General features: G+C 36.3%; 1 protein-coding gene across 1 annotated transcript in view; it reads left to right on the plus strand.

Moving 5' to 3' along the window:
- HCN1 (hyperpolarization activated cyclic nucleotide-gated potassium channel 1) overlaps positions 1-19,555 on the plus strand; it is a gene marked incomplete at its 3' end in the record, with an annotated part of 218,924 nt that overhangs the window by 114,567 nt on the left and 84,802 nt on the right. Inside the window, exon 5 of the mRNA XM_010008625.1 lies at positions 16,995-17,156. Within this exon, the coding sequence (XP_010006927.1) occupies positions 16,995-17,156 (162 nt within the window). The remainder of the gene's footprint in view (positions 1-16,994; positions 17,157-19,555) is intronic.

The following is a 19,555-nucleotide window of genomic DNA, read 5'->3' on the forward strand; positions in this document are numbered from 1 at the left end:
TGCTGTGGCTGGCTTCCCCTTCGGCTTTGTGCCACTGCTGAGGAATCCTCCCACCTGTCCCATCTTCCGTTGAACTGGGGGAAATAAAATGCAAACTGAGGCGTATGAAATGGAGTTTCTCACATACAATACAGCCAATTAATGTCATTCTTAGTTTTACACTATTTTGGTAAGGTGAGAGGTTTGAGGCATGAGAAGAAAGATTATATATTTCTCTCTAAATACAGATTATTTATTTTGTAATTTTCAATAAGAGACATTTACTGTAGAGTTACTGAGTGAAACAGAGAAAAAAAAATAACATTGGTGTTTCTGGAATTAGCATGTGCTCTGCTGTCAGCCTGGCAAAACTAAATTGCTTAAATATCCTTTAAAACACATATTTATTCCTAGCAATGCTGTTGTGAAGAATAAACCTAATTCAGAATATTTGAGCTGTCAGAAATTCATATTCATAAGTTTATTAATACCCCTAGGTGGCACTACATGCTTCTTTTGTTCAAAAGTAATCAAATACCTTATATGTAAATAAAAGCATAAGCATAAGAGCTTAAAGCATATGATGATCTCTAAAATGTCAGTGGTATTCCATATTTTCCCTGATTAATGTGGCTAACGTTTTTTTGTAACTCACAGAATAAAACCATTCTTGTGTGAGGGTTGTCAGATATTATACTAAATTTTATTTAGAATTTTATTGTGAAAAATATGTACAAGGACTTGAATACAGATTTTTCTTTAAAAAAAGCATAAACAATTCACTCAAATATATTTGTATTTTTAATGTATATTTTAAAACTTACCTAGTAAAGCAAGTACAGAGGGTAGGGACAAACAGGAGTGGCCTGGACCTGAGTAGTTGACCCATTTGATAAGTATACATGCTCTTACAATAAAATTCAGATATAACAAATTGAAAATATTATAAAGATGTAATGTTTCCTCTACGTCAGGTGACAAGTGTCTCAAGATACTAATGAATTAACACATTCAGCACAAACAAACTGTTAATATAAATTAGTTATTCCAGTTTTGTTGTGTTTTTTGTTTGTTTGTTTGTTTTTTTGCTTATGCACTGCTTTACTTCCATATTTAGGCTTTCTAAATTAGCGTGTCATATGTAGATTAATTCTTTCTGTTGATCTGTTAGGGTGACAGTATATTAATTCTTACATTCCTCTTTTTCACGTGTTGACTACTTTTACTGAGGAGCTATCCTAAAGTATAAAATCTGAGTCAGACTACCGTGTGGTTTTGTGTTGAGACAGATGACCTCCAAAAGCCTGAGTCAGCTTTTCACACAGTGCAAATGCAGGGCATTGCTGCACCAGGGTGTCCCAGGCTAGCTCATAGCTCACGTTGTTGCATAGGTTCTAGGTGTCAAAATAGTCTGTCAAGGAACCCAAAGACCCACATCTGTTATTTCCTAGCCCCCACAACCAGGGAGAAATGGCCTTGCAGGCTGGTGCAGCCCTCTTTCAAATTTCTTACTGCAGGAAACAACCTTGCTGGCCTGTGGAAAGCGGAGAGCAATAAATCCAACTATTGCAGTAAAGTGACCTAGAAAAACCTCAGTAAGGGTATTTAGGTGCTAAAACTGAAGTGTGTGTCCTCCTGGGTGTCTTTTTAATTCAGTGGAAGAGAGAGACTTTTCCAGAGGGTTGTTTCCATCTTGCAGGTTTCCTGTTCTAGCAACACTGGAGGATTTTTCCATTGAGAGTGCCCATCTGGCTTATTTAGTGAGAAAGTCAGGAGGCTTAGTGTTTATCTGTGTGTGCAGTGCAAGAGGAGAAACAGAAGAGAAGTCATCTCTTGTTTTCTCTTGGCTTTATATACAGAGGTGTTCTCCATATGAATCACCATTATCACTATACTCCAATTAGTAAATGATAAATGCAGGTATAGGTCTCTATATATTTATACATAGGTTTTCCAGTATGATCACAAGTATCAATTGTATTAATAAGCTTCAGATGGTAAAGCATCGTAGCTAAGCTGCTGGGATATCTAAGAGGAATCTTTGTGATCGCATTTCTTAGCAGTCGGTAGTAGTGGTGATGTCAGGCTATTGCTGAAGTAGCACTGGGGAAGGTGGCTTCAGTCCTGTTGGATTAGGGATAATGATTTCTATGACATCTGATGTAGAAAAATGGAAGTAACCAAAGCTCAAAAAATAAAAAAAAGCCCCTTTATCTGTGTCCTAAAATGGTTAATATTTGTCACAAGGCACTTTTACAACTAATGCAGTTTTTCAAAATAGTGTATGTGAAACCTTTGTCACACAAAATGTAGCAATGGAAAATTAAGTCTGAAAGCTGAAGTGATTGGGGAAAAATGTAAAAAAAAAAGGTACCCAAAGCCTAGTGTATTAAAATTACATAGGCTATGTATTGGAGAAGAACAAAATGTTCAGACATCCTGGGTGTTCATTTTATGCATTAAGCTGCGTGGTATTTTTGCTGAATCCTTAATTAGCCGAGTCTAGGTGAAGTTGCAAGTTGCTTAGCAGGGCATTTTTTTGTACCTTCTGAAAAGTGAAATAAGTAATAATAGTAATGGGAAGAGCAAAGAAACTTTGCAATAGGGGGGTTGCATTTTCTCTGTGCTATTTTAGACATAAATTTAACTGACACTGATGTCCCTTTCCTATCAGTTTCCTTCTAATTAGTGTATTTTCTCTTAGGGGGATCAAGTGAGGATACAAGAGCAGTAAATACCCATATGAGAGTAGTCTTCAGTTGATTAGTTAATTTTCAGTCGTCATGTAAATGCTATCTAAATTGCAGAAGATGCAAGTCTATTAATTTGTCTGTAGTTTGCTTTTCAGAATAGAGCATGTTCACCTGTTTGGCTAGTTTTACTGCTACAGGTAAAATAAGTGCAAGAACACGTAACATAGGCTGTTACAATGTTGATGTTTGCCAATAACAAAAGAGACCTGTGTGTTCTTAGTGCCAGGAGCAGACACAGAAATAAAACTTGAACTTGCATTCACTTTGATTTAGAGAATATATAAGGAAATGGTAATGGATCTTTTTGCGATTTCAGGCATAAAAATGAAATGCATCTGGTAAGACAGGGAATAATACCTGAATCTACCCAAATCGCTATGAATGGCAGCTCTTACGTTTCTACTGTCTTTACCACACTATTGTCTCTCCATCTTTGCTGTCTGTTGGATTCATGCCTTCCGAATACTTCTGTTATGGTGAGGGCATACTAACTGCTGTTCATTTTAATTCAACCACAAGAGAACAGGGAAAATTAAGTGAAATGCTGGATTCACTGAAGACACTACCAAACTCCCAGGAGACACAGATTTTCCTAATATACCTGAAGGGATATATATCCTTAAAAGTAGAGTACATTCTTAATAAAGAGGTTTTTGAAAGTTAAGAAGAAATGGGGCAGGTGGAAAAAGCATTATGCATTAAGCATGGTATTGTTTGATGCTGCATTTATACACAGAAACAGTGTGCTTGGAAGTGAAGCAATGTTGAGGAGCATCTAGCTAAGGTAGATAATGGAGTTTTCATTGCTTAAGATCTACAAGCATGTATCAAAATCCCAGTGCTGCTTCTGCATACATCACTGTTATCCATACTCTATGTATGTTTATGTATGCATATATAAACAGACACATATATAAAAATGTTATCACATGTATGTTAGTGCGTTATATCCAGTGTCAGACTATTTTCCCATTTAAACAGTTGTATTTCAGTGAAGAGAAAAGATCTAATAGTACATTAGTGGGATAACATTCTGCTTGAAGCTGACAAGGAAATACTGAGAGAGCAGATAATTGTTTTATAATTGTCCTGCTTCAGAAGGGAAGAATCAATAATCACTGAAGTGCAAAAGGAAGACAAATCAATTGAGAGGAAAACTAAAAAGTTTGAAAGGAAGATGTTGGAGAGACCAGACTGTGATTTAGTCTGTCATTACAAAATATTTTCCATCATTTGAAAATAATGATGCACTTTGTTTGGTGTTTTGTTTTGACATTCAGAACTGACATTCATTTTATTGTTGCCATGTTGCAAAGACTCTTTGGTTCTTGGGAAAAAGGGAAAAAGGGAAAAAAGAAAAAAGGAAAAAAGGAAAAAAAGGGAAAAAAGGAAAGGAAAGGAAAGGAAAGGGAAGGGAAGGGAAGGGAAGGGAAGGGAAGGGAAAGGGAAAGGGAAAGGGAAAGGGAAAGGGAAAGGGAAAGGGAAAGGGAAAGGGAAAGGGAAAGGGAAAGGGAAAGGGAAGGAAGTAAAAGGAAAGAAGAGTGTGATTAATTATTTAGGCTTTTAAAATGTAATTTTATGTATTGTGGTTTCTCTGCATGTAAATCATCACTGAGTCCTCACCATAATCTCAGGGAAGAAAAAAAAAACCAACACAAAACAGCATTATATGTGGGAAAGTATATGTGGGAAATACGCTATACTAGCTGCACAAGAAAGGGTGTAGCAGCCTCCAGGGGGTCCTCTGTCTGCTGTGCAGCTGCTCTTCCTCCAGACAGCAGGCAGGAATCCAGGAGCAATCCGTATCTCCTGATCCTCAACAATAATCCATTCTGCAGTCAGAATTGTAAACATGCAGAAGTGAGCAGAATAAGTGGAGGTCTTGAGCAGAGCACAGTCTGAATATTTAACATGAGGCATGTCAAAAAAGTATGACAACCTCTTTATTTATTTTTAAAGTGTTTATTCCAGAAATAGAAGGCAGATGGTAGATGGTCAAGCTATAAAGGATTTCCCAGAAGAAGTGTGATTATGGTGCTTTTTTTCCACCCCCTGTTCTATTTAAGCATGAAAATTATGACATTTTAATGATTAGAAAATGTGGGTGACCTGGGAATGTCTACTATTTGTTTTGGGCATCAGACAGGGAATTGGATTTGGCAGGTTGATTTATAAAAAATGGCAGCTGTTTTTTGCTGCTTTGGGGGCTGGGAATATTAGAGCAAGTTCCAGGCAGGTGGACTAGCCAAGTGACAGGGTCACTTGGGCAGGTGATAAATTGTCCAGAGTAATTTCAAAATTGTACTTCAGGGATTACTGCCTGGTAGAAAAATGAGTAAGTGCTACTCCATGTTCATCAGTCTTTCAGAAAACTCCCTGCAGCCTGTTTTCATTGCCTATAGCCTGTCTCCGCAGGGCAAGGACTGGGTAGGCAAATAGCTTTAACAGCTCTGTAAAACCATAGCATCTCCTTCCATCTTCCCTGCTGTTTTCCCTGCCCCATTCCTCGAGTGGTGCCACACACACACACACACACACACACACACACACACACACATAGTTATGAAGCTGGAAAAGTATTCAGAGGCAAAACAGTACCTGGCTTGTGGGATGGGGTTGCTTGGGAGCTACTCGTATTTTCCCTTCCTCATTAGAAATAAGAGGGCTTGATAAATAAGAGGGTCTGCCACCCTCCCCCCCAAGCTGCTTCAGTACACTCCAACTATCTGCGTAAAGAAAGGGCTTAGCTTATATGCCCTATCATGGCATGTGGGCAAACCCAGTAATCTGGAAAAAAATTACAAAAACTGAATGTCCTAGTGTTATTACCGTATTAGACAACATCAGAACAGGTGGACGGGGAAGGGGCAGACTGCAGCCCCAATGGCAGCAAGCTGGTGCTCCTTCTGGCACTCACCTTTGTTGCTCAGGGTCATGCTTCACTGCTACTGGTTTTTCCATCCCTGTTGGCCACATGTGAGACTCATCACTCAGTGCACCTGATGGTGCTGCTTGAACAAAGTGCAGTCTTACTGAGCCAGTTTCCACTCATATTCAGTTGGTTTTTGCATGCACTGGTTACAACTGCCCTCCTCCCTGCCACCACCTCTGCTTTTTTTATACTTCTCTTCCTGGGCTATTAGCTCTACCATGTGCAAACCAGACCTTTTGAAACACTCAAAGGAGCTATTGCTTAGCTGATGCTGCCAAACTCAATGATAAAAATAACTCTCCATTTCACTGTCACTCTTCAATTGCATAAATACTGCTCTTGCTATTCAGTCCCTGTCACAGCACGGTCCCAGAGATACAAACTGCAGTGCTGAGAGCACACAGGATAAACATTTCCAAGATTCAGCCTTCTGGAAACAGAGGATTTCTATAATTTAAGATGAAGTTAGTAAAATAAGGATGATTGAAATGCCACTGCAAACTTGCAAACTCTTTAAACTTTATGGTGGGCTTTACAGTATTACATTTCTTTCTATGGCCCAGTTCCCATTACTGTTTTCTGTTTTCGAAGGTTTTTTTAGTCTCTCACCAACTTCTGAGGGAAGTTTTGTAGGCATGCAAATATTAAAAACCTAAAGCATATTTTAAAATTAATTTCAAAGTTCATGGGGACACCTAAATTACAATTGTCTTAGAGTCGGCAATACTGAAATACTAATCATTCAGTGTCAGCCACTGGATACAGTAACTCTGAAAAAGAATGGACAGAGTTACTTGGTCTAAAGTGTAGAACCTTTTCTGGACATATATATATAAATTTTTATTTTTTTTATTTTTTAATGTAATGTTCATATTCTCTGTGGGAATGTATGAAAAAAAACAACAAACCCACAAGAAAAGAGGATATGGCATAGGTATAGGGTGTAGAAAAATTAGAACATTTGGAATGAATGGACTGAAAATTTACTGCAAGGATGCTCTGGGGAGCAAGAATAAGAGAAAAAACAGAAACCAGAGAGAAATTCAAGTCTACTCACTGAAAGTAAATCCTTTTGCTCCAGATGTTGAGTGACAAAGACCCTGCCTTTAAAAATGCAAGAGAGTCAAAATCTCAGCACCAGCTGGCAATTACTTGCAATCCACAAAACGGAAGCAAGGATACTATATTTTTTTTTTTTTTTCAAAAAATTACGATACTGCTTTAGCAATCTTTCTTTTCTTTCCTATTTGAGCTATATATGGAAAGCAGAAAAGGAAAACATCAGGAGGTTAGAGCTGTACAAAATAAGGGCTAGGCAGAGACAGACTGATGAAGAAGAAAAACCAGTAGATTGCCGCCTGTTTTGTAGAGAAAGGCACACAAACAGCAACAGGAAAAATGTCCATCTTTTAACAGCACTATAAAAGGAATGGAAGATAGAGCAATTAAATTTCCCAAGTTTTAATTCTGTTCCTGGAAAAAAAATATTTAAAAGCTGTGGTACATGAGGTAATGCAAAAGAGCATGTTTGCCACAAGTTCTTAGCCTCAAGTTTTCTTCACTATGCATCCTTTTCACTGGCTGCCAATCATTTAGTTGACATATATGAGTTATGTTGAGATCTGTAGAGACTTTGGAGTATTCAGAATTGTGGCAAATTATTTATGTCTGCAAGCATATGTTCATTTCTCACAATAATGATAGTCATGTATTTGCCAAATGTTGAACTCAGTTACAGAAGTAGTATCATCTGGAATTTCTATTCGACGTAGTTTTATGTAATAAGACAAGTAAACATAGTATTTTACAAGAGAGGGTATCGTACACAAATCTCTGAAGTAGTTTATTTAAATTGGTAGTATTTTTCTGATTAGCTAAATTTTTTATCAGGCAATTGAATTTTTTATTTCTACTGGAAATTTTTGAGGCAAATTAATAGGACTATGTCTCTGATGTGTTCTTTCTACCTGCCCAGACATCAGACATCCCCAAAGCTGGGGAGGGACTTTTACAAGGGCTTGTAGCGACAGGACAAGGAGTAACGGCTTTAAACTGGAAGAAGGTAGATTTAGACTAGATATTAGGAAGAAATTCTTCCCTGTGAGAATGGTGGTATACTGGAACAGGTTGCCCAGAGAAGTTGTGGAAGTTGGTTCCCTGGCAGTATTCAAGACCTGGCCTAGTGGGAAGAGTCCCTATCCATGGCAGGGATGGTGTAAGTATGTGATCTTTGAAGTCCCTTCCAACTAAATGAATTTTTTTATTCTGTTCTATGATTCTATGATTTTGAGTGACAGAGAGTTTTAACTGTAGACTTCATTTACACTCCCAAGAAAAATGTTCTATATGTAATGCAGTTCAATTAGCAATATAATTGTAAAAACAATTTATTGTTACTAGGAAACATTGACTTAGGCTTCAGATCATTTGTATGTAATAAGCACAATTATTTATTCACATATATCCTTGTAGATGTTATTTCTTTGATTTTTTATATATGTATGTGATGATGACATACGAGTGACTCTATTATATTTGCTATTACCAAGGTTTTCAAAGGAATACGTAGATTTTTTGTGTTTTAGTCTTTAAGCATCCAGCTGATGAAGAGCTCTGACTTTCATGCAGGGTTGTGCACTAATCATCTGCCTTGATTGCACTGGTGATTTTGTTTGGGTTTTTGTTTGTTTTTGTTTTTCTTTTTTTTTAATGAGCATTTTCCTATGAACTCTTATTTTAGATTACTGTCAAAAGCAAAATATAGTTTCTAAAATGTAACAATTGTGTGTCATAAAACAACATTTGGGGCCTTCTTAAAATTAAGGTGTCAGTTGCTATTAAAAGAAAGCATTGGGAATCAGTTTGATTTTGGAATTTTTGTTCCACAAGAAGTTTAACATTACGACTTCCATTTTCAATTCCTTGCCCATTATTTCCATGTTTAGAAGATTAACCTCAACAGCTTCAGTAAGACACCAACTTAAATTCCCCAGGAGAAATATTTCTCATTATTGCAGTTATTTGCCACTAGATCATATTTTAATGAGGACAATGAGTTCAAAGCTTCAGTCGTGAAACTTTGAGGGTTAGGCATAAGGTAAAGAAACCTGGTGATTTAATAACATTATTCAACCATCCCCCTATTTCACAACCTGATTCTTTTTGGGGTTTAGGATGATGTAAGACAAAACTTTCTTGTCCTTTTATTCACAGATTTTCATTTGCTTCCCAAGCCCAGTTCTGGCTGAGACAAGAGAAGCTCCTTGAAGTATTTGCAGGTTGTCATGACATACAGATCTAACATAAATTAAAAACAAGATTTTTTTTTAATTTTTTTTTTCTTTGTATATCCAATCTCCTGGTGTTTCTTGTGCTATCAGAAAGTACTGGATTTCTTTTCGTATTCACAAGCCTGGAAGTTAAAACATGACAACCTTAAAAAAAACAAAACAAAACAAAACAAAAACAAAAACAAAAAAAAAGAGAAAAATAATGAAGTTTAGGAAAATACTGAACTTGAAAGGGGTTGGCTATATGAAAGAGGTTTGTACAATGTTGATTGTAAAACTACAGTGCCATTACTTTCTATGTATTTAGAAATATTTCCTGCAATGCATCCACTATGTGTTTATTCATTGTTACTGAATTTCACTGTTTCACTGTTTCACTCGGAGTCTGGGCGTCCAGATTGTGTCCTGCCAGTTACAATGGTGGGCGCAGGTGGGGCACTGTCCTATTTCTCTCTTTTAAATATATAGCTCAGAGGAAAGGACCTAGCATGCTGAAGATGGAGTGGGGTTATCTCTAAAGTTATACTTTAAAAATGGAAATCAAAAGGGTTCAGTGTTTGTGAGACTTGAGTGATCAATAACATTGTCAAACAGTTTTATTGGACATAGCTTTAGTGATGACTTTGGTACTTCCTAATGTTCTCCCTAAATTGTCTCAATATTTTTTTACACATTTTATGGTAGATTTCTTTGTAAATATATTTCTGGTATTTAAATTTTTATTTCATAGTTATTAAGGATGAAAAAATGCTTGTGTAAGTACACTAAAACTGGAGAACATATGCTTCAGAAGTTGATATTAAGTCCTAAAAATGTACTCAGGCTTCTGACTTTATGTTCTTACATTTGAGATGTTGTAGGGTGTGATATTTCTAGAATTCACGTTGCTTGTTCTGCTGCCCTTTTCAGTACTGTTGGAGCCCCTGCCTTGGCCTTTCTCTGTGCAGATTGGTGATGGGGAATTCATCTGGACATTAATATGCAAAACAGTTCCTCTCACTCAGCTAATACGAAAAATAAATAATATTTCAGGGCATTTAGGGACTGGCTGTGTCTTCAAGCTGCCTTCCTTTTAAGATTCTAAAAAGTAATAAATTAAATGTTCTTTCTAGCTTGGCTCCACCTGCAGAGGTCCCCAGCTTGAGTTCAGTGATGCTATCACTGGAGATACTTGGCCCATCAGAAGCTTGATCTGAAGGTCGGGCAATGCTGATGCTTGAAATAATGCTGAAATGGAAACAAAGCTGTACTTCAAGCTGAACAAAACTCTCAATCTCTGTGCACGTGTACAGTTCAAGTATTTTTTTGCTATATACTTACACTCAGTTTGTAACTATGGCTTTAGGAGAAGACCTTCAGCTAACTTTTGTCACAGAGGCAGGCGGTTAGTATTGCATGCTTGTGTCTTTCTGACTGCTGAGAATTGTTATTTGTGGTTTTTTGATTCTGTTAATGAACATAAAAACCTTAGTCTAATCTATATAGACTACTATAGATGATACTTCCTATCACTGATTTAAGTGTTCAATGAACCTGCACTTCTGTACAAACAGTGACAATTAGCATTGTATTTTTTATTTCAAGATCCTGAGGTTAGTCATTCTTGACTTGTTTTCTTCATTCTAGAACTAAAGTGAGTGCTGCTTTCTAGTTATGTGTCAAGACAGATCACACACATTAGTGACAATAGGAAAATGAAAACAAATATTTTGGCACTGAAGTCATGCTTTCTGTGTGAGATATAACATATTAGCATGGCATTGGCCAATTTACAGTAGGAAATATGTATTTCAGAAATAATTTTTTCTCACTGGTTATGTGTGACCTTTCCAAGGCTTGGAAATCTCCCTTTGGCAAAGCAGTTTTATTATTGCTTTCAGGTTTAACCTGGACATAGTGCACTGTAACATCATGACATTGTTGTGCTGATCTTTTTACTCCAAAGAAGCTGGCTTCCATTTGTACATGCCTTGAATTGGAATAAATGAGACTTCTATTATAAAACCTAATGGCAGATTGACTCCATCTAGAAAATAACAGTTTTTAAAGGTCAGATAAAATAGACCATTCTCAGCTTTTTCTTTTTTTTTTTTTGCTTTTTTTTTGCCTTTTTTTTTCAGATATGTTTGGTTAAAAATAGTTTGTTCATGTATTAATTTAGTAGTGTTTTCCCTTCAGGGCCAATTAAAGCAGAAACAGATCTTTGTGTTTGTCATCAGCTTCAGGTCACAAATATGGCTAGATTAAACAGTGGTGTATACCTTAGCTCACTAATGAATTATCAATTATGAATTATTTATCATAAAATAAAGCACACACATCAGGAGTCAGCTGAATGTAAGATTATGCCTTGAGGGCAGAGCCAGGCATTTCAATCAATGTACATTTATGTCTGCTTGTAGTGTCAAGCGTAATAAACTGCAACTTCCAGAGAAATCAGCTTTGGTGAGAGCTGGATCAGACCCATATTATCCCAAGGGATGTTTACGTAGAATGTCTTTTGAAATCAGTTTGTATGATACTGGCTACACAAAAAGCCATTATTGCCCTTCATTATTTAAACTAGACTGAGAGGTGGATGCTGAAAAAGTGGCATTATGCTCTCCTTCCCTTTTGTATTCTTTTATTTCCTGGGGATATTTGTTACAACCTCTATCTTAAAAGGGAACATTTAACTTAGGTAGGAAAATGTGGATCCTACAGTTTATATTTTGTGTCTAGCTGGTGCTCTGAGAATTAGACCTAATAATTCTGGAATGACCCACAGATTGAACCAGAAATGCCTTGTCATCTCTGTAACTGTTATTTTGCCTTTCAGTCTACCCTGAAATTCCAGTGTTGCCCTTGTTACAGATTTCAGCGTGCTTTCAAGAGCTTCCTTGCACATGTGCAGCTCTTTCTGTCTCCCCACTGTGGGTATTTAATATTCCATACTCCACACAGCTCACTTAGTACAAGTATCATTTCATAATTCCTGAAGCATGATAAGATCCTGATTTGAAGATTAAACCCAGGCTAGCTTTATGATACTGAGCACCTTTAGTACTCCTGAGGGCTGGAAGAGAAGAGGTATCTGGATGGAACTCAGGGTTGTGAGATTTGAATACATTTTCTAGGAAATCCTGACTTAGGTTGTGCAGTTTGTTTGTTTACTTGTTTGGTTTTGTTTTGTTTGCTTTTGACTTTGTTTGTTTGTGGGTTTTTTCTTCCTTTCAATTACAGAAATCTGATAATTTATATACAACAATTTTTATATAAACAGAACTTAGAAATCAAACTGAACTAAAAATCACAACTGAACAAGTATTACATACCAGTTATCAGAAGGCAGAAGAGGTAAGCTATGCATTCCATGACATTTCAACAAATCTTGTGTTCATTTTGGTTAAACTGTATGAGCACTATTAAGTTAATGCAACAGCCCTCAAAAACAACTAATAAAGTGTGTTGGTAAGACTGGAACAGTTTTTCTGTCTCAGTCTCAGAAATCAGAGTTAGCAGAATCAACTTAAATATACTCTCCATTAGGAATGTGAGGAATAGTCTGCTTCCTGCTTCACACATGGGAATAGAAAGAGTCATTATTAAAGTGTTAGTGAAAACTGAGCTAAAATATGTGAACTGTTGAGTTCTTCAGCAGTTTCTTATTCTCTGTGAGCAATATGTTGCCTAAATGTTAGAAACTGTTAGTCTGTGGTTACATTTCAGCTATTGTCAGAGGCATTGTCAGCTCTTCAGGCAAAAATTTAAGATTTCCAAGTTGATGAAAATTATGTTAGGAAAGTAACATAGGAAGAAAATATGAGTTCTCAGAAGTTAGTTCATAAATTAAATTTATTATCAAATATAAAGTATCTGGAAGCCATGAAAAATTACAGTATTATAGCCAAACCAACCCCAAACAAGCATGATAATAAAAAGTATCATGCACACATGAAATGAACCTGAGTAGTAAGCAAAAAGAAAAGATATCTATTAAATCTTTCCTATTATGTGAAACAAAAATGTGTTAGTTCTCAGGGTAATTTTCCTTTTTTTTCTCAGTTGCAGTAATCTTATCACTCTAGTAACTGTTTTGAATTGGGTTATCCAAAATTTGCATGTCATTCTGGTTAAGCTTGATATTTGAATTGAAACTAGGAGTCTAAAAGTGGCCAGATTTTCAAATGTGTTTTACAGCTGCATTTTCTGTATATTTATATGCCATTTGTAGATGGTGTTTAATGATAACCAGACTATTTAACTACCTGAGTAACAGGTTTAAGAGCTAAACTTCAGTTGTCTGTGACTGTTTGAATTATTTTGTTATTATCTTGGTCAGACATTCATTCAAACAGAGAGATATGACCACACATCTGTACTTCAAAGTCAAGGTAAATCGATTTGTGGTCTTCCTATATTTCTTCCTATCCCACTGGAGGACCAGCAGATGGTCAAGTCACCCTCTGCTGAAATGAGTGGCTGGAGTTTTCTGTCATCCTCTTAACAAGCTACATTTCACGGATCTCCTAGGAGTTTTTGTTGTTTGTTTGTTTGTTTTCCTGTGTTTTGTTTAGTTTTAAACAACACCTTCCCCTTTCCAAATGCAAATATATCAATACACTACCATGAACAAATAGTGTTCACTTACAGTGTATACTTTGGGCATTTAAATGTTTTGGTTTTTTTCCCAATCAAGCACGCATTCCAAACCTTTCTGTTAGGAGAAAAAAAAAAAAAAAGTCAGCTTTTATTTGATGGAGAGAGAGTATGCAGAGATATTGAAAAGGCTTTCTCAACATTTTCTAAATATTTTTTAATAACATAGTTTTCTTTAATACAGAGTTACCACAGTTATTAGAATAGGCTACACAAAATATTAGACTATATAAGCAAACAAGGAGTATGATATGGTTGAAATGGTGGTACAATGTTACAATGTAAAACAATCCAAATAATAAAAAAAATATGTTCATACATTGTTAATAAGACTGACCCTGAATGCTAAGTGGCACAGGAGCTATTTCTGGAGTGAAAACTATCAGAAATGATGGAAGGTTGCAGTGTCATATACAGACTCTTGCATTCATTTCCTTTGTTGGATTTGGTTTCACATAAAATTTTCAAGATGTTTTTGCAGAGGCATGCTACCAGTGAAGAGGCTTTGAAGGAAAACAATGGGTTACACAGTTGTACCATTGTGACAAGATAGAATAGTCCTCACAGTGCCCAAACCCAACATCAGACCTCTTTGGCCCTTTAATTTGGCAAGGCCCTTTAATTTGCATTCACTGCTGTAGCCGATTGGTTTGAGTTTCATTTTCCCTTTGTAATATCTCCTCCAATGTCCAGGTTCTGCTGACTCATTTGAGAGGCCTTACTGAACCATTGCACAGTCTTATGGGATAGGCATGGAGCAATACATCTGTAAGAGATAGGCAAGATATCGGAAATGCTGAAATAAATGCTTTGCCAAATTTATGCACCCACATTTTTATTTAAAATTTTAATATTTGAAATGAAAGTGCACTAGCACTCTATTGGTAATACTCTAAAATCTTGGAAATTCTGAATCAAAATATGAGCTTTTTAGATCATCTATGTAATCTAGATTGATGCCCAAAAATGGGCTTGATCCAAGTGAAAGAGCCATATAATTATAATTTTTATGCAGCTATGATCACAGGATGCATTCACAATCTGCCATGGTGCCTAGGCCAATAGTTACAAGGGCAGGACAAGAATTCAGGAGCCTTAGTTGTAGGCAAGTGCTGTTTTTTGGTCTCTGGAGAATTTTAGATAACCAGCTCTTCCCCTGTTTATAACAAACACATAGGTGCTTGTTTTCAGCAAAGTTCTTTTTCTAAGTATAGAAAGGAAGAAATGTTTGTGCTTATTTTTGCTCTGATATTGTCATATTTTTGACCCATTTTTTCAAAAACACTCAGTATCCAAATCAGTGACTTATTGTGAAAATCTGGTCTCTTACAGTAAAGCCTAATGGGAAGCTTGAGGCAATACAAAAACAGTGTGGGTGGGAACTTTGATTTTGGTCCAGACATAGTGTAGAGATGTAACAGCTTTCTTCTCCAGAGTAACAGAAAATTCCTGGGGAAGTTGTGATCTCTGTGGGAAATACATATTGTTTCTGTTTGATGTTCGGCATTTTTTCAGACAAATATTCCAAGGGAAAACCTGATTTTTGTGACAAAGCTTTTGCAACTTTTCAGGTGACCAGTACTTCATCTGTACTTTGTGTTTGCAGTATAATACCCATGTGGATAAAGTGTAACCTGAATGAGTGTTTGTGTTCTAAAAAAGTAGTAATCCTTGCAATTTTTTCCAGTTATTTAAAATAAAATTATTTCAATTCACACATCTACTCTCTTGACTCATATGGTGCTACTGAAACTGTAGCTATCAAAATACATGCAATGTAAATGCATTTCTTAACAAGACAAATGTGTAATGGTGGCACTTTGATGTTTACTTCTATCTATGGTATGTCCTAAATATTGGTGTCATCTTCTCAATTTTGATAGAAGGTAGATGGTATTTGGATAAGACATGACATTTCGTGTAACATTACAAGGATCTTTTTCCACTGTCTATCAAACAAGGATTTGGAATATATTATTTTAAAATGCCCTAGATTGAAAAATTGTTCTGTACATAAAGTTAATGTCTGAGGTATGTTTTCCTGTGCAGGTTTTGCATTTTGTGACTCAAAACATAAACCACCATTTTTAAACAAGGGCAAACTCCCACTGACAGAAAATGGTGTTGAAAGACACCATAACATGTTCTTCATATTTGCACTCATTTACATTGTGGGTATTTAATATCTGCTTTTAGTTTAGATGTGTAAAAGTTAGGATACAAACATTCCATCTTTCATATGTGAATTTTCATTTACAAATGCAAAATGGGATGTGCCAATATGCCTGTATGCCTTCAGCAATCTGATGTTTTCAGAACTAAACTGATTTCTATGTCTATCTGTACGATTATGTAATATTTTCTACTTAAAATTCCATGAAACACCAACTGGATTTTCTTAATCTTCTAAATGGAGCTCCTGTATAGTGATAGTCAAAGTGTAACACATTTGTCTTGAATTGACTGAATTGTGTAGTAAGTAAAGAATATGCCTGTATTTGTTGTTGGGACGTGCTTTGAAACCAATACAGCACAGAAGTGTTAAACCCAGTATTTTTCTACTAACTATTAAGCAGCTGACGGCTGCTGTTCATACCAATTCTGTCCCAATAAATTTGCTCATGACAAACCTGAAAATGTCTGGTTTTTAAGAGTGTATGTATGATTTGCTGTGAGCAACTTTTGAGATACAAACATTTTTTGTCTAAGAACGGAGGAATAGGTTGAAATACAAATGGTTATATTAGTGTGATATAAGCTTAGCTAATATGAACATAGTAGCCATAGTGTTTTCGGTATTTTAGGATAACTGCAAATGATTCAAACCCATGAACTGCTTTTTTGTTATTTTGCTTAGTAAGTTGGTATGCACAAATTGAGTAATAGTATAAAAACAGAAGTCCAAAAAGATGTAAAATTACTTATATTGTTTCTTCGCTCCGATCTTGGTACTTTTAAGAAAGTAAAAAATGTGAAGGTGAATCTTTTCTGAATAGGTCATTGAATTTACATCTTCCACAACTTTGTCACTACTTAGACATCAAGTCCACAGACAAGCAGTGGTCTCATAACATTTACCTAGCTACACAAGTTGTGTTTTTTTTGTTTTTGTTTTTTTTTAAATTTGTGAGACTTGCTTCAATTGAAAGAAGTTATACACTTTAAGAAAATACTTACATTGGTGACTTCAGATCCAAAATAAAACCTTTTCAGCAGCTTGTATAACACTGGGGTGCAGCCAAGAGTCATCACAGTTCTGTCCAAATTAATGGACCTTGCTGAGAACTCTCAGCTTTCTTAGAAGTTCAGGCTGATACTTTGTCTTTAATCTACCTGATGAGAAGCAAATGTTTTGACTTTCTGATTTCTGTCACATACATCATATGCAATTTTTACCTACAGATTTTCCACATGACGTACGATCTGGCCAGTGCTGTGGTGAGAATCTTTAATCTGATTGGAATGATGTTGCTGCTGTGCCACTGGGATGGTTGTCTACAGTTTTTAGTACCGTTGCTCCAGGATTTCCCACCAGATTGCTGGGTGTCCCTAAACGGTATGGTTGTAAGTATTGTTCATTTTTCATTGTGCTTTCTAAACATTACTTTTAAAAACAGTTAGTTTTAGACATAGGTGTAAACATACATGCCTAGTAACGCACTGCCCTGCAATTTATTCAAAGTTATCTTTGGGTTTTGTTGGCTGGCTTGCTAACAAACTAAAGGTTATTTGGTAGCCCTTATCACCAATAAAATAATATTGACCAATTGTTATTACCTGAGCCCGAAAATACTTTCAGTTTTAGGGTAATTTCAATTTATAAACCCTTATTCCATTAAAAAAGCCACCAAAAAAAATTTGGACAAACTCAGTTCACCAATCTCATTAGCTTCTGCTGTTACTTCAGAATGCTCTGGAAGGTACACTGTGGTGTTTGTTTCATCTAATGTTGTCCTCTGTTTTGTAAATAACTTTGGGGTCATCTCATGATCCCTTTACCAAGTTGTTCCCAACTTAACAATCAACATGAGTTTTTTCTAAGTGAAATAAGAGAAACAGGTTTCCTTCTGTGATACTTTTGGTATGTGAACAGACTGTTCAAGGATGGAACATGGCTGTGCCTAAGTTGCAAGGAAGGATAGTTATGTTCTTCTTGCTTGCCATGTGGCTTAAAGATCAATGACTAAGAAGATTGAAGTAGTTTTTACCAAGTCAGATAATTTCAACACTGAAAATGTGTTGAAATTTGCCTACACCAAAAAGAAAAAGCTGCAAGCAACTTTTGTTGACCCTTTGAAAAGATGTATCTCTCCAGTTTTAATTATGTTAGAACCCATTAAAAAGTGCCTTTACTGTAGATGGGATTTTTGCTCAGTCCTGTGTATTTCTGTTCCTTTAGGAACATGATACTGCATAGTACTGTGGGAGCTCATTGACTAAGACTGTTGCAGAATCACAGAATCTTCATGGTCAGAAAAGACCTCTGAGATCACTTATTCCAACCATCCACCCAGGGGTGGGGGGAAAGGAAACAACAGAACCCACCTGAACAAACAACATTGAAAAAAAGCCCCACAAACACACAACTACAAAACCAACAGTACACAACCCACAAAAAAACCACCATGCCCACTAGAGCATGCCCTGAATTACTACATTTACACATTCCTTGAATACCTCCAGGGATGGTGACTCCACTTTCTGCCTGGGCAACCCATTCCAGTGCCTGACTACTCTTTCAATAAAGAAGTACTTCCTGATATCTAGCCTAAACTGTCCCTTGCACAATGTCAGGGCATTTCTTCTAGTCCTGCTGTTATCTTTGTCAATCATACAGACAAGTATTTGCAGTCATCAAGTAACATCTTTAACAATAAGCAGCATGTTTGCTGACACCTCATTGTGCAGCTTTTACTAAAAAAAAAACCCAAACCAGGAACATATCTTCAAAAGTAGGATTGCTACAATAAAATTAGTTCACCAGGATGCTGACTGGCACGTCTTTGCATTCTGTTTCATTCTGGGTTGTGCTGTGTAACATCTTCCATTCACATTTAGAAAGAGTACATTTTCTACCAGCTTGTTAAAGATCTGGATGAAAACCATGCAAGCAAGTGAAAGGAAGCCTCAGATTACACTTAATTGAAGTATTTAACTTTTAAAGAACACTGACTTAGTAAATTCTCTCTTTCACAAGGAGAGCTACATTTAATCTAAGAATGCTGTTCACACTATGCACATTCCCTGGGACACAGTTATTTCTGCTCATACTTACTTCCACATATTCTTGGGAATACCCTTTTTTTGAAAGTTTTTTCACTTTTTAAAAAAGTTTTTGTCTGGCAACTGAAACTGTTGCTGTTAATGGACATTGTGGGGAGATCTGAAAATTGAGTCCAGGAGAAAGAGTTGTGGATTACCAGTCTGGAATCCAGAGCATCTCTAAAACCACAGTTTCGGAAAACTATTAGACGTTTCTTCTGACCCCATCGTGTTGTTATGAGACATTTCCTGATTGCTTTCCAGGCTCTAAAAGTGAATTCTTTAGCACTGAATACAAACAGAGAAGCCATAATGGAATATCAGTCCTCTGAAATGGCAGAGGGAATAGAATTAAGAAGATGATGATGACGGTGATGATGATTGTGTCCTTCACTGGTGTATTCAGAGTCTAACCAACTGCTGGCTTTGGAGTTTGAAAGGGCTTCAGGTTCCTGATACTGTAAGAGCTTTGGGAAGCAGGGTATCTTACTCCCCTGGTACACTGTAGCATATAACAATTTAATGCATTCCAAATGTTTAAAGTTATGTTACTGAAATGACTACTCCTTATACTGGGATTTGGACTCAAATGCTGTTGGGAAAGAAAGTCTGATAAGAATCTTATTATTTCTTCTGCCCTGAAGTTCTGGTAGAGATTGCCATTGCAAAAAGCCAGTATTGTCAGAAAGAGATCTTTCCCT

This window comes from Chaetura pelagica, unplaced genomic scaffold (assembly GCF_000747805.2).
Source record: "Chaetura pelagica isolate M959 unplaced genomic scaffold, ChaPel_1.0 scaffold382, whole genome shotgun sequence".
NCBI classification, from domain to species: Eukaryota; Metazoa; Chordata; class Aves; order Apodiformes; family Apodidae; genus Chaetura; species Chaetura pelagica.